At 43.3% G+C, this 16,207-nt stretch overlaps 1 protein-coding gene across 9 annotated transcripts in view; it reads left to right on the plus strand.

Moving 5' to 3' along the window:
* The window catches only part of ASH2L (ASH2 like, histone lysine methyltransferase complex subunit), a 37,934-nt gene that overhangs the window by 19,195 nt on the left and 2,532 nt on the right, over window positions 1–16,207 (plus strand). For 5 of the 9 annotated variants that reach the window (XM_008979329.4, XM_078347510.1, XM_078347509.1 and 2 more), the window contains 6 exons: window positions 5,945–6,112; window positions 6,409–6,602; window positions 10,269–10,361; window positions 12,481–12,579; window positions 14,917–14,976; window positions 15,072–15,183. In XM_008979329.4, coding sequence (XP_008977577.1) covers window positions 5,945–6,112; window positions 6,409–6,602; window positions 10,269–10,361; window positions 12,481–12,579; window positions 14,917–14,976; window positions 15,072–15,179 — 722 coding nt within the window. In that variant the 3' untranslated portion in view covers window positions 15,180–15,183. Of the gene's footprint in view, window positions 1–5,944; window positions 6,113–6,408; window positions 6,603–10,268; window positions 10,362–12,480; window positions 12,580–14,916; window positions 14,977–15,071; window positions 15,806–16,207 lie in introns of those variants that run through there. The other 4 variants (XM_078347511.1, XM_078347508.1, XM_035270269.3 and 1 more) reach the window with 2 other exon arrangements.

Here is a 16,207-nt window from a genome sequence, read left to right on the forward strand (position 1 = left end):
AATATATGTACTTTATTTCACATTATACTTTATTTTTTATAGAGATCAGGGTCTCACTCAAGCTGGTATGCAGTGATGCAGTCATGGTCACTGCAGCCTCAGCCTCCTGGGCTCAACTGATCCTCCTGCTTCAGCCTCCCGAGTAGCTGGGACCACAGGCACACGCCACCACACCTAGCCGATTGTTTTGTTTTTTAATTTTTTAGAGGTGGGGTCTTTGTAGGTTACCTAGGCTGGTCTCAAACTCCTGGGCTCAAACAGTCATCCTGCCTCAGCCTCTTAGAGCCTTGGGAGTGAGCCACTATGCTTGGTCTTGTTCATACGTAATGTGCACATAAAGTCGTTTCAGAATTTCTAACCCCTGGGAGAAACATTTGCTAAGTAGATCATAGCATTTATGTATAGCTCTTTTTGTCTTTAGCCTTGCAGTACCTAGTCCAAGATACTGGTAACTTAGATTAGTTCTTTTCTTCCCCACCTCCTTCAGTGTGATCATGTCCAATTAAGTTAGGTTCATTTGCTAATGTTTGATGCCATTTTGGATTCTCCCACATCTTGACTGATTGTGTGTGTATATATGTTTGGAATGAGGATGTGAAACATGACTATGGTTCTGGGAGTCAGAGTTGTTCAGAAAGGTTTACAAAATGTCACTCCCTCATCACCTCTACAATGCCCTTCTCATTCTCTTTTTTTCCACCGTCTTCCACACCTTAGTTTCTAGTTTATCCTTCCTGTATTTCTTCTTCACAAATGAGCAGATACAGTACATGTATATTTTATTGTTTCTTCTTTTTTCTTTGTTTGTTTTTGGGTTTTGGGGGGTTTGATTTGTTTTTTTGAAGCTGCAAGGTAGTGGCATGATCTTGGCACACTGTAGCTTCCACATCCCTGGCTCAAGCAGTTCTCATCCTGAAGCCTCCTGAATAGCTGGGACTACAGGTCTGTGCCACCACCCCTGGCTGATTTTTGTATTTCTAGTAGAGACGGGGTTTTGCCATGTTGGCCAGGCTAGTCTTGAACTCCTGACCTCAGAGGATCTGCCCATCTCAGCCTCCCAAAGTGCTGGGATTACAGGCAGGAGCCACTACATCCAGCCTTATCTCCTTTTTTATACACGAATAGCAGCATGCTATAGTCTTTGCCCCATGCAATTATTATTTTATTTATTTATTTATTTATTTATTTATTTGAGATGGAGTCTCACTCTATTGCCCAGGCTAGAGTGCAGTGATGTGATCTCAGCTCACTGCAAACTCAGCCTCCCAGATTCAAGCAATTCCTCCTGCCTCAGCCTCCCAAGTAGCAGGGATTATAGGCATGCACTGCCACGCCCAGCTAATTTTTATATATTTAGTAGAGGTGGGTTTTTACCATGTTGCCCAGGCTGGTCTCAACTCCTGACCTCATGATTCGCCCACCTCGACCTCCCAACGTGCTGGGATTACAAGCACGAGCCACCACATCTGACCTACCTACCTACCTATTTATTTATTTATTTAGAGAAAGGGTCTTGCTCTGTCACCCAGGCTGGAGTGCAGTGGTGCAATCTCAGGTCACTGCAGCTTCAACGTCCTGGCTCAAGTGGTCTTCCCATCTTAGCCTCCCAAGTAGCTGGGACTACAGGCATACATCACTGCACCCAGCTAAATTTTAGTCATTTTTTGTAGGGACAAAGTCTCATTCACTGTGTTGCCCAGGATGGTCTTAAACTGCTGATCTCAGGTGACCCTCCTTCCTTAACCTCCCAGAGTTCTGGGATTACAGGCATGAGCCATTGCATCTGGCTTCATTGTTTATTTGTTCATTTGTTTGTCTGTTTTCAAGATGGGATCTCACTCTACCACCCAGGCTGGAGTGTAGGCTTTGCAATGACAGCTCACTGCAGCCTCAGTCTTCCCTGATAAAATCAGCCTACAAAGCCTCAAATTCACTCTGACCTTTTGCCATTTTTTCTTTGTGTGAAAGTCATGGGGTCCTCCCGATTATTTAAATTGCCCCTTATCTCTTTGGCTCACACAGTTCTGCAGCCTGTATAAGAAGCATGGGACTAGCACCTGCTTCTGGTGAGGATCCCAGGCATGTCCACTCATGGCAGAAGGCAAAGTGGAGCAGGCATTAGATGGCAAGAGAGGAAGCAAGACAAGGAGGGAGATGCTATGCTCTTTTTAACAACCAACTCCCTCTGAAACTAATAGAGTGAAAACTGAGTCACACCCCCCCACAGTCCACATCAATCTGCTCTTGAGAGATCTACCCTCATGACCCAAATACTTCCCATTACACCCCACCTCCAACATTGGGATCAAATTTCAGCCCACACTTAGCCAAACTATAGTGATACCTATATACCATTCACCCAGCTTTTAACAGATCAAGATTTTGTCATGTTTGCTTTATCTGTTTCTTTATTTCTTTGTCTTGCCCTCTTTTTCTGAATTAAAAAAATCCACATCATCCTACATACTCTAAAAACTATGTGTCTTTTAAAGTATGTGGATTTTTTCTTTTATAACCGTAATAATTCCTTGCTATCATCTGGATTTAGTTTATAGTCAGATTTCCTTGATTGTCTTAAATACCTATTCATCTCCCTGAGATGTTTATTAATTACAAAAGGAAAATTGTTATTCCATTGCAAAATGGAGCCCACTGTCTAGCAGCCCATGCTTCCTTCTGTTATTTATTTATTTAAGACAGGGTTTCACCATGTTGACCAGACTGGTCTCGAACTTCTGACCTCAGGTGATCTGCCCGCCTCGGCCTCCCAAAGTGCTGAGATTACAGGAGTGAGCCACCTCGCCCAGCCCCTTCTGTTATTTTTTTGAGATGGATTCTTGCCCTGTTGCCCAGGTTGGAATGAAGTGGTGCGATCTCAGCTCACTGCAACATCTGCCTCCTGGGTTCAAGTGATTCTCTTGCCTCAGCCTCCCAAGTAGCTGGGACTATAGGTGAGCACCACCACACCCGGCTAATTTTTGCATTCTTAGTAGAAATGGGGTTTCACCGTGTTGTCCAAGCTAGCCTTGAACTCCTGACTTCGGGCGATCTGCCCACCTCAGCCTCCCAAAGTGCTGGGATTATAGGGGTGAGCCACCGCACCCAGCATCCTTGAAGTACAAATCTGTTAAGCTTTTTATGCAATCATTACTTTTCAACAATCACACAAAATGCCATCACTATGGGCTTTCGGTCACTAAAATTCCATTTATGTTCCTTTTTGATAAGAACATAAGAGACTCAAGACTCAATTCAAAGGACTAGAAAACCTAATTAAAGTAGCAGAAAACCTGGAGAACCAAGCACCTTAAGAACACGTTGGGTCTCATGGGGACTTAGTTTAGATCAGCCATGGGTGAAGCAGGAGCAAGAGCAACAGTTGATGTTGTTTCTCAAACATGAGTCTTCTGCAGTAGCCAGTAACTGGGAAACTCAGCTGAAAGCTCCCTCCTCAAGGCTGAAAATTTGTATTTCTTATCAGATACAAACATGAAAAGAGGAGAGGACCCTTGAGATGATCAGCATAAAAGTATTCCTTCCTAAGTCATTCCATTGCAATGGAGAAACCTGGCAGGCGAGTGAAATCACTATTTTGATAGCATGTGTGATGCCCTGAGGGGCACAACAGTACCTCATTGGAGTTCCTGAGTAAAAATAACAATGACCTGGACCTTAAAATGAGGAAACACCAGGCCAGAGTCACACCTGTAATCCCAGCACTTTGGGAGGTCAAGGCATGTGGGTCACCTGGAGGTCAGGAGTTAAAGGCCAGCCCGGTCAACATGATGAAATCCCTTTCCTACAAAAATTAGTTAAGCATGATGGCATGTGCCTGTAATCCCAGCTACTCAGGAGGCTGAGGCGGGAAAATCACTTGAACCCAGGAGGCAGAGGTTGAACCAGACAAATGTAATTGAGGGACATTCTACAAACTAAAGTGACCAATATTCTTCAAAGTATCAAGCTTATGAAAGGTTGGGGAACTGTTTGAAATTGGAAGAGACTAAGGAGACATGACAAGTAAATGAAACATAGACTCTAGGATTAGAACCTGGCCCAGAAAAGGGGATATTACTTGGATAATTGGCTTAATTTTAGGAAGATCTATGGATTATTTAATAGTATTATGTTATTAATCTTCTGGTTTTGATGATTATGTTATGGCTATACATGATGTTAACATTTGGGAAAACTGAAGTACACACTAGGACTCCATCATTTTTTGGAAGTCTGAAATTGTTTTAAAACAGTTAAGGCCAGGTGCAGTGGATCATGCCTGTAATCCCAGAACTTCCGGAAGCCAAGGAGGATGGATTGCTTTAGTCCAGGAGTTTGAGACCAGCCTGAGCAACTTAGCCAAACCCTGTCTCTACAAAAAATTAGCTGGGTGTGGTAGTGCTTGTAGTCCCATCTACGGGGCTGAGGCAGGAGGATTGTTTAAGCCCAGGAAGTCAAGACTGTAGTGAGTCAAGATCACGCCACTGCATTGCAGACTAAGCAACAGCGTGAGACCTCTCAAGGGGGGAAAAAAAAACTAGGTAAGAGGCTAGGCACAATGGCTCATTCCTGTTATCCTGGTACTTGGGGGGCCAACACAAGAGGATCGCCTGAGGCCAGGAGTTTAAGGCTGTGGTGAGCTGTGGTTGTACCACTACACTCCAGACTGAGTAAGAGAGCAAGACCCTGGTTCTAAAAAAAAAATAGAAGGATGGGTGTGGTGGCTCACACCTGTAATTCCAGCACTTTGAGAGGCCAAGGCGGGCAGATCCAGGAGTTTAACACCAGCCTGGGCAACATGGCAAAACCCCATCCCTACCAGAAAAATAAAATACAGAATGTAACTGGGCATGGTGGCACGTGCCTATAGTCCCAGCTGCTTGGGAGGCTGCACTCCAGCCCAGGTAATAGAGTGAAATCTCTGTCTCAAAAAAAAAAAGAACAAAACTTAAATCCTTTTTGTTTTTTTAAACTATGATCAGGAGAACAAAACTTAAATCTTTTAAAGGAAAATTCATTTAAATTAAGTTCCAAACTCATAACCATTGGTTCATTATATTTTAGGGAATATGCAGTATAATTAATCAGATATCTTAAAGATAATCACACATAGGCTGGGTGTGGTGACTCACTCCTATAATCCCGGCACTTTGGGAGGCTAAGGCAGGTGGATCACCTGAGGTCAGGAGTTCAAGACCAGCCTGACCAATATGGTGAAACCCCATCTCTACTAAAAATATGAAAATTAGCCAGGCAAAGTGGCCGGCACCTGTAATCCCAACTACTCGGGAGGCTGAGACAGGTGGATTGCTTGAACCCAGGAGACTGAGGTTCCAGTGAGCCAAGATCAAACCAATGAACTCTAGCCTGGGTGACAGTGAGTCTCAAAAAAAAAAAGATAATCACATATAATAAAAACTAGGTAACCTAACAACTTTCTCTTTTTTGTTCCTTTCTCATTCTTTGCCAGTATCTTATGTTGAGATTTTTAAACTCCTCAATTAATACTTCAGACAGCTTACCTGATATTTGTGATTTTTAAATTTTGTTTTGGCTGGGTGCAGTGGCTCATGCCTGTAATCCCAGCACTTTGGGAGGGCTAGGCAGATGGATCACATGGTAAGGAGGAGTTCAAGACCAGCCTAGCCAATATGACAAAACCCTATCTCTACTAAAAATACAAAAATTAGCTGGGCGTGGTGGCGGGCACCTGTAATCCCAATTACTTGGGAGGCTGAAGCAGGAGAATCACTTGAACCCAGGAGGCAGAGGTTACAGTGAGCCAAGATCGTGCTGTTGCACTCCAGCCTGGGCAACAAGAGCAAGACTCCATAGGAGGAAAAAAAAATTGTTTTACTGGAGTATAAGGGACTCTTGTTTTTGTGGCAATTGGCCCCAAAAACCTCAAATAAGTTGCAGGCCTCTGTTTTAATCTCTGTCACTGTAGCTCCCCAGTTAAAGATCTCAGATGACCGGCTAACTGTGGTTGGTGAGAAGGGCTACTCTATGGTGAGGGCCTCTCATGGCGTACGGAAAGGTGCCTGGTACTTTGAAATCACCGTGGATGAGATGCCACCAGATACTGCTGCCAGACTGGGTTGGTCCCAGCCCCTAGGTAAGCTGGGGCCTTAATATGGACGTCACCGCAGATAGAGAGGACAGACTATCTGGCTAAGGTCTAAGGCTTCAAGGCGTTGGGTTGACCAGATTGCGGGCATAGAATTCATTTCCTAAGGGTTGAACTGGTTTGCAATTCCCGGGATATTTTTGTATTCTTTACTTGTGAGAAAGTTTTTAAGCAATTTTACAAAATTGACCAAGAAACAAAAAGGAATAGAATCTTTTTTCCTTCAGCAAACTAGATTTGACTTGCAATCTTCTGACTTACTGTATATCTTTTTATTGGGACAGGTAACCTTCAAGCTCCTTTAGGTTACGATAAATTTAGCTATTCTTGGCGGAGCAAAAAGGGAACCAAGTTCCACCAGTCCATTGGCAAACACTACTCTTCTGGCTATGGACAGGGAGATGTCCTGGGATTTTATATTAATCTTCCTGAAGACACAGAGACAGCCAAGTCATTGCCAGATACATACAAAGATAAGGTGAGTTTGTCCTCTCCCAGCAGATTTCTGGCTGTGAAGACCTGTGGCAGCCAGTGCCTGTCGCTGCAGCTTATGTGTTCTCTCATGAACTGACCCATGGCTCACGTTTTTTCCTAACCTGTTGTTATAACATTTTCAGAATAACAGTAACAGTCAGTGCCCAAATAGTTATACATTCATTCTTCTACCCCTGTATCATTTGTTGTTTTTTTTTTTTTTTTTAAGCGCACTACAGAGAAAATGGCAGACATCAGGACATTTTCCCACTAAGTACTTCAGGATACATAAGCTAGAGTTCAACCTGTTTAATTCATTCTTTTGATAACAAAATTTATATAAAATGAAGTATGGCTGGGTGCGGTGGTACGTGCCTGTAGTCCCAGCTACTCCGGAGCCTGAGGTGGGAGGATCGCTTGAGCCCAGGAGTTCTGGGCTATAGTGTGCCATGCTCATCAGGTGTCCACATTAAGTTCGGCATCAATATGGTGACCTCCCAGGAGCGAGGGACCACCAGGTTGCCTGAGGAGGGGTGAACCAGCCCAGGTCGGAAAAGGAGTAGGTCAAAACTCCCGTGCTGATCAGTAGTGGGTTCACACCTGTGAATAGCCACTGCACTCCAACCTGGGCAACATAGTGAGACCCCCATCTCTTTAAAAATAAGTAAATAAATAAGAAAAAAACAAAGTATGGCCAGCCACAGTGGCTCACACCTGTAATCCCAGTACTTAGGGAGGCTAAAGCTGGTGGATCACCTGAGGTCAGCAGTTCAAGACCAGCCTGGCTAACAAGTTGAAACCCCATTGCTACTAAAAATATAAAAATTAGCTGAGTGTGGTGGTAGGCACCTATAATCCCAGCTACTTAGGAGGATCACTTGAACCTGGGAGGCAGAGGTTGCATTGAGCCGAGATCATACCATTGCACTCCAGCCTGGGTGACGAGTGAAACTCTGTGTCAAAAATAAATAAATAGTGGCCAGGCACGGTGGCTCAAGCCTGTAATCCCAGCACTTTGGGAGGCCGAGGCGGGTGGATCACTAGGTGAAGAGATCAAGACCATCCTGGTCAACATGGTGAAACCCCGTCTCTACCAAAAAAAAAAAATACAAAAAAAAATTAGCTGGGCATGGTGGCGCGTGCCTGTGATCCCAGCTACTCAGGAGGCTGAGGCAGGAGAATTGCCTGAACCCAGGAGGTGGAGGTTGCAGTGAGCCGAGATCGTGCCATTGCACTCCAGCCTGGGTAACAAGAGCGAAACTCCATCTCAAAAATAAATAAATAAATAAATAGTAAAATAAAATAAAATGAGGTATACAAATTTTAAGTGTACATTCACTGACTTTTGAATCTGACCTAAACCCCTATTGAAATGTAGGCTTCCGCTAGGCATGATGATTCATACCTATAATCCAAACACTTTGAAAGTCCAAGCTGGGAGGATTGCTTGAGCCCAGGAGTTCAAGACCAGCCTGGGTGATATCACAAGACCGCATCTCTACAAAAGACTAAAAAAATTAGTAGGACATGGCAATCGGTGCCTATAGTTTCAGCTACTTGAAAAGCTGAGATGGGAGGATCATTCAGCTCAGGAGTTCAAGGTTACAGTGAGCTGCAGTAACATCATTGCACTCCAAAAAAAAAAAAAGAGATGTACACTCTTACCATCACTCAGGAAGTTTCCTCATGCCTTTTCCCAGTGAGTCCACATACCCACAGAGGCAACCACTGTTTTAACTTTCTTTCCCATGTACTTCAGTTTTTGCCTCTTCTTGAACTTATTTAAATGGGTTCATGCAATTTGTGGTCTTTTATGTCTGGCTTTTGAGACTTATCCATGTTGCTGTGTATATCTGTGGGTCCTTTTCAGTACAGGGTAGTACTCCATTGCTTGAATGTGTCCCAGTGTATTTATCCATTTTCCTACTGACAGACTCGGGCTGTCTCAGGTTGTTCATCTGTTATGAACAAGATGCTATGAATATTCTTGTATAGGTCTTTCTGGATCATAGGATAGTTGCATATTTAATTTCATAAGAAATTGCCAAAGTGTTCCCACCACGTATGAGAGTTTTAGTTGCTGACATTTATGATCATCAACTTAATTTTAGCCATTTCGATGGGTGTGTAGTGGTAACTCGTGAGTTAAATTAGCATTTCTTTGATGACTGATATTGGGCATTTTTCATGTGCTTTTCAGTCACTCATCTATTTTTTTGTGAAGTTTCTCTTTATATATTTTGCCTGTTTTTTAATATGGGTTATGTATTTGTTATTGGTGATAGGAGTTCTTTATATATTCTGGAGTACAGTTCATTGTCAGATAAATATACATATGGTTTTTTTTTTTTTTTTTTTTTTTTTGAGATGGAGTCTCACTTTGTCACTTAGGCAGGAGTACAGTGGTACAACCTCAGCTCACTGCAACCTCCATCTCCCGGGTTCAAGCAGTTCTCCTGCCTCAGCCTCCCAAGTAGCTGAGATTACAGGTGCTCGTTGCCATGCCCGGCTAATTTTTGTATTTTTAGTAGAGATGGGGTTTCACCATGTTGGCCAGGATGATCTTGATCTCCTGATGTTGTGATCCGCCCTCTTTGTCCTCCCAAAGTGCTAGGATTACAAGCGTGAGCCACAGCCCTTGGCCACATGTGTGTTTTTTAATTTTGAAGACAGAATATTTCTAGATGCTCTGGAAGGATACCGCTACACTGGAATAGTGATTACTTTTTGCAAACAAAACTGGGGATATGGAACATAGTGAGAGAGACTTAATTTTACATGCTTGTCTATCTTGGGAATTATTTTTTTCTAACCATTCTTAACACATATATATGTTAAGAAATTGAAAATTTTTAAATTGATGTCATCTGTTTCTCTCGGAGTGAATAATTCAATACACTCTTAACCAGTAAGAAAGAGGCGACCCAGAGACCACCTGTGGGAACAGATGGGAAACTAGGATGGGGAAGAAGGTGACCTTCAAACTGTTTTCATAGAATAAGGGATTGTCAACAAGGTACAGTGGTTCACACCTATAATCCCAGCACTTTGGGAGGCCAGGGCAGGTGGATCACCTGAGGTCAGGAGTTTGAGACCAGTCTGGACAACATGGTAGAACCTCATCTCTACTAAAAATACAAGCATTAGCCAGGTATGGTGGCATGTGCCTGTAATTCCAGCTACTTGGGAGACAGATAGGAGAATCGCTTGAACCTGGGAGGCAGCGGTTGCAGTGAGCCAAGATTGCACTGCTGCACTCCAGCCTGGGCAACAAAGTGAGATTCTGTCTCAAAAAGAAACCAAGAAGAATAAGAGATTGTAGACTCAATAAACGTTGTCCTTTCTTTCAGTGAGATTATTGGAAAAGATGTGTGAATTTAGCCACTTTTATGGGTTTTTTTGTTGTGTTAAGTGTGTATATATTTATATGGATGTATTTTCTCATGTTTCTTACTAAAGGCCTCTGAAAATGTTTTAACAAACATGTGCCATCTGGTGTTTTTTAGGAAGTATATAATAGTTCAAAATCTAGCAAAATTAAACTGCAGAGATTTTTTTAATGTCTGTTGTAGACCTCAAGGGGTTAATGCTATATGTGTGCAGATGGGGTTTTTTCATGATAATGGAGCTGATACTTCATTGTGCCTTTTTCTCTTTCTTGGTTTTCAAGGCTTTGATAAAATTCAAGAGTTATTTGTATTTTGAGGAAAAAGACTTTGTGGATAAAGCAGAGAAGAGCCTGAAACAGACTCCGCATAGTGAGGTAAGTCATGGCCATAAGAACATTAGAATCATAAGGCCTTGAGGGTTAAGACTCATTCCTTCATTATGAAAGTGAGGATGAGGCCCAGAGGGGAACAAAGGGGCATCCGGTAGCCCCACTGGCCAGCAGCAAGCTTACCCTCTGCTTATTGTGCTTTGCTGTTAGAGGCATGATCCTGTTCTTTCCGGATCACTCTGTAAAATGTATAAAAACAGTGGCCTGGCCAGTCATGGCGAATCACAAGGTCAGGAGTTTGAGACCAGCCTGGCCAACATGGTCAAACCCTATCTCTACTAAAAATACAAAAATTAGCCCGATGTGGTGGTGTAGCCCTCTAGTCCCAGCTACTTGGGAGGCTAAAGTAGGTGAATTGCTTGAGCCCGGCAGGTGGAGGTTGCAGTGAGCCAAGATTGCGCCACTACACTCCAGCCTGGGTGACAAAGTAAGACACCGTCTCGGAAAAAAAATCAAAATAAAACAGTGGCCTGATGGGGAATCTACAGGAGACTGAGGAAGCAAGTCCAGTGTCTTTGTTCTTTATCAGAGGGAAGGTATTAAGTCCAAAGACAGGGAAACTCGAGTGGGAGAGTAGACCCTGTGGTATGGCCCAGGGCACTAGGGTGTAATGGCTCACTCAGTGTCCTTCAGAACTCTCCTGCCTCCTCTTCCCGGGTTGCTGAGAACATGCCTACCCAAGGTCAGAGCACAGTAAGAGAAAGGCTGGCATATCTGGGCCAGCCACAAGGGCCAAAAGTAAAAAAGGAAATGGGGTGGAGAGGAAGAAAGTTAAGAGCTGGAAATATTTTTTTCATAAAAATGCTAATGCTGTGAATCCACCCAGGACACTAATAGAAGGACATGTAGGTGAAATAAAGAAACTAGAGTTTCAGCTATTTTTGGGAAAGAAATACTAAAGAGAAACAGTTACTAGATCTAAAGATGCAATAACCTGAGAATATTGAAGGCCCCTCTTGCTAAGAAGAGAAGGGAATCTTTTCTGAAGAACACATACAGTGGTCAAGAGAGAATATTCAGTGTAATTCTGGAAGAGAAAGGACAAATAGGGTTCAGAGATATGACATAAGAGTCTTAGAGCCAGGCACGGTGGCTCACGCCTATAATCCCAGCACTTTGGGAGGCCGAGGCGGGTGGATCATGAGGTCAAGAGATTGAGACCATCCTGGTCAACGAGGTGAAACCCCGTCTCTACTAAAAATACAAAAAATTAGCTGGGCACGGTGGTGCGTGCTTGTAGTCCCAGCTACTCGGGAGGCTGAGGCAGGAGAATTGCTTGAACCCAGAAGGCAGAGGTTGCGGTGAGCTGAGATCGTGCCATTGCACTCCAGCCTGGGTAACAAGAGCGAAACTCCATCTCAAAAAAAAAAAAAGAGAGTCTTAGAGAACTCCAAAGTTAAAAAGCAGAAGTGAGAACTGACGAAAGGAAAGGGATTGATAGATGAATAAGCATTCTTAAACAGGTGTGGTCCCAGAGAGTCCATGGAAGGCCAGCTTACTTAAAAAAAATAATTGTAGAGATGGGGGTCTCACTATGTTGCCCAGGCTAGTCTTGAACTCCTGGCCTCAAGTAATCCTCTCTCCTCAGCCTCCCAGCTTACTTTTATAAATACAATGCAATGAATAATAAAATATAGAACCATTTGGTATATGTAGCACAGAAATTCAGAAAACAACACCCAGGAGTTTGAGACCAGCCTGGGCAATATAGTGAGATCACGTCTCTACAAGAAAATTTTACAATTAGCTGGATGTGGTGGTGTACACCTGTAGTCCCAGCTACTTGGGAGTGTGCTATGGAGGACCACTTGATCCCAGGAAGTTGAGGCCACAGTGAGCCAAGATCACACCACTGCACTCCAGCATGGGTGACAGAGCGAGGCCCTGTCTCAAAAAAAAAAGAAGCCTGAATAGTGCATATTAATGTCCTTTGAAAAATCTAAGGTATTATATAAATTGAAGATGTTCTTGTTACACAGTTATGTACTGTTCTTGGGTATGTTATTACCAGTCTTGCAGTAGCACTTCTAAGGTATTTTCCTGGAGAGTTCCTCTTTTTGTTCTTTTTTACAATTGTGAAGTAAAATCATGGTTTTTGTTTCAGATAATATTTTATAAAAATGGTGTCAATCAAGGTGTGGCTTACAAAGATATTTTTGAGGGAGTTTACTTTCCAGCCATCTCACTGTACAAGAGCTGCACGGTATGTACATATTTACATCCCATGAACAAAACTGGAGGGAAGCAGATGAATGGGTCATGATGACAAAGTTACTGGGTGCTGGAAAGAAATCCAGGCAGCCTCAGATTGGCATGCGCATGTGTTGCTACCATTACTGTTCAGTCCAAAAACACTTGGGTGGCTTAAGAAGTATTTGCTGGGTAGAAAAAGGTGCTGCAATTAATGTGTGCGTTACTTTTCCCTTGTGTGTGTGGTGTGGTGTTATTGTTCAATGGGAAGAATAAGAATACACATACACAAATCCTCCTGGTGGGATGTCATGCTAACCAACCATTATTAATCATTGTTGCATTTATTTATTTGTTTTTTTGAGACAGGGTCTCATTCTGTTCCATAGGCTCACCATAGCTTTGATCTCCTGGGCACAAGTGATCCTCCCACCCCAGCCTCCATAATAGCTGGGACTAAGGGAGTGCTGATTTTTTGGTTTTTGTTTTTGTAGAGACAAGATCTCACTATATTTCCCTGGCTGGTCTCAAATTCATGTGCTCAAGCAGTTCTCCCAGCTCAGCCTCCCAAAGTGCTAGGATTAGACAGACATGAGCTACCATGTCTGGCAATTTTTTTTTTTTTTGTAATATCCAACATGAAGAAGGGGATTATCATTAGAGCCTGTTGGTGTTGTGTGTGGATATATGTGTGTGTGTACATATATATATATATATATATAAAAGTTGGCCAGGCAGGTTGGCTCATGCTTGTAATCCCAGTGCTTTGGGAGGCCGAGGTAGACGGTTCACAAGGTCTGGAGTTCAAGACCATGGCCAACATGGTGAAACCCTGTCTACTAAAAATATAAAAATTAACCAGGCGTGGTAGCGAGTGCTACTCAGGAAGCTGAGGCAGAAGAATTGAAAGAAAGAAAAGTTAATGCATGGAGATTTCCATGTATTTTTAGTCTGTCAGTAGGCACCATTGAAGCAGGTTAAAAGAAGGAAATCTTTAGTTTGCAAACAGTGTAAACCAAAAACTGAGACAGATCTCAATCAATTTAGAAGTTCATTTTGCCAAGGTTAAGGACCTGCCCATAAGAAAAAAACACAGAATCACAGAAACAGTCCAGGAGGTCCTTGACCTCCTGGGCGCAGGTGATCCTCCCACCTCAGCCTCCATAGGTCTGTGTCTTTCTCCAAGGATGAATTCGAGGACTTAAATATTGAAAGGAGAAAAGGCGCTAGGGGGAGTGGCTCACGCCGGTAATCCCAAAGATTTGGGAGGCCAATGTAAGAGAATCAATTGAGCCCAGGAGCTCAAGACCAGCCTGGGAAACATAGCAAAATCCTGTCTCTACAAAAAATTAGCCAGGCATGGTGGTACATGTCAGAAGTCCCAGCTACATGGGAGGCTATGTTGGGAGGATCACCTGAGCCCAGAAGGTCAAGGCTACAGTGAGCCTTGATCACACTGTTGCACTCCAGCCTGGACAACAGAGTCAGACATTGTCTCAAAAAAAATACAAAGTAGGCCCAACACGGTGGCTCATGCCTATAATCCCAGCACTTTGGGAGTCCAGGGTGGGCAGATCACAAGGTCGGGAGTTAAGACCAGCCTGGCCAACATGGTGAAAATCCATTTCTACTAAAAATACAAAAAATTAGCTGAGCTTGGTGGCTGACACCTGTAATCCCAGCTACTCATGAGGCTGAGGCAAGAGAATTGCTTGAACCCGGAAGGTGGAGGTTGCAGTGAGCCAAGATCATGTCACTGCTGTACAGCCTGAGTGACAGAGCAAGACTCCATCTCGGAAAATAACAAATAAATAATAATAATAAAAAGTAAAATAAAGGGGAAATGAGGCCTGTAGAGGAAAGTGGGAAGGTATGGTCATCCACTTGTTGCAAGAGAAAAGGAGCAGATAGGGGAACAGTCAATCATGTTTTCATCTTGTGCTCAGTAAGTCGGCACTTTACATAAGATAAGGTGAACATAAAGTGGCTACCTATGGGGATATTTAACCTTTATCCATAGGTATCTGCTTAGGAACAAAGGAAAGGCAGTTTCTTGCATAACTCAGCTTTCAGCTTAATTTTTTCCTTTTGACAGCAAATTGGGATCCTGACTTTTTATTTTTCTTTGACAACAGAAATCAACACAGACCTATTTTAGTTATCGAATCCTTAACGGACATCAGGATGTTGACCACTTTTAGTAATATTTAATATATATATATATCATTTGTTCCACTTATCCCCCAAATATTACAGCCATGTTTAAAATGAAAATTTCCTATGTCAAATTAACTTTTCCAATATTTTTTGTCTGTTTTTTCCACGCCTACTTGAATTAAATTCTCTCCAGGTTTCCATTAACTTTGGACCATGCTTCAAGTATCCTCCGAAGGATCTCACTTACCGCCCTGTGAGTAACTTACAAATGCCCGCTTTCGTCCTCAGCATCCTTGGCTCTCGCCGTGGCTGCTCTAGTCACTGTTCCGTTTCTCATTCCTCCTGCAGATGAGTGACATGGGCTGGGGTGCCGTGGTAGAGCACACCCTTGCTGACGTCTTGTATCACGTGGAGACAGAAGTGGATGGGAGGCGCAGCCCCCCGTGGGAACCCTGACCAGGTCCCTTTTTCTTTTCAAACGAGGACTTTCTAGGGAATAATACTGGGGGTTATGTTTTCATTGTAGAACTGTCTCAGATGTTCTCCTAAAGATACTACAGAACACAGCCTGTCCTGGTAGCAAGTTAAAAGGCTGGGTAGGACTGCGGGAGGCTGCCTGCCCTTCACCATTTTCTCCCCACTTCCAGTAACTGCTCTTATTTTGTGTGCCAACAACTGCTGACTCCAGGATTGCGTAAGCCCCTGTGAAATTGGTGCTGTACCACATACCCTGCCAGCTGGGACTTGTTATCCTACTGTATTTTCTAAGGAGTGAATAATCTTGTCTGAGTAACTAACTTATTTAAGACATTTCCTTCTGTGGGCATTGATTCCATCTCACCTGTTTTCCAAGGAAATGGTAACCTGTTTATGAGAACACATGAAATCAATGGCTGTACATTTCAAACCAATCTAAAAGCTATTTCCTTTTGGTGCGGGTTTGGTTTTGTTGTTCGTTTTGAAATACACTTTTGAAAACTGAGATCCCTGAAGCTACTAGATCTCCAGAAGTGTAATTGTGAAAGAAACTTGCTTGCAATTTTAACAAAATGAGAAACTTACCAAATAAAATGTGTTTTGAAGTTTGTGTGACACTTTGCTTCCCTGCAGGTTGAGTGCCTCTTCGTGACAGTGTTCAGAAATGTGGGCAGCATGAGGAAGGGAGCTGGCACTGGGAAGAAGAGCTGGGTTTCTGACTTATGTCTTGGCTGCTTTCCTGTTGCTCCCATTCTTGCCAATCAGCCACCCACTTACCTGTGAAAATCTGCCACCTTGAGGAGAGGAACAAGGGTTTGAGACGGAGTTTCTTTCTTGTCACCCAGGCTGGAGGACAGGCTAGTGGTGCCATCTCGGCTCCCGGTTCAAGCAATTCTCCTACCTCAGCTTCTCGAGTAGCTGGCATTACAGGCACATGCCACCATGCCCAGCTAACTTGTATTTTTCATAGAGACGGGGTTTTACCATGTTGGCCAGGCTGGTCTCAA

Source organism: Callithrix jacchus, chromosome 13 (genome assembly GCF_049354715.1).
Source record: "Callithrix jacchus isolate 240 chromosome 13, calJac240_pri, whole genome shotgun sequence".
Classification (NCBI taxonomy): Eukaryota; Metazoa; Chordata; class Mammalia; order Primates; family Cebidae; genus Callithrix; species Callithrix jacchus.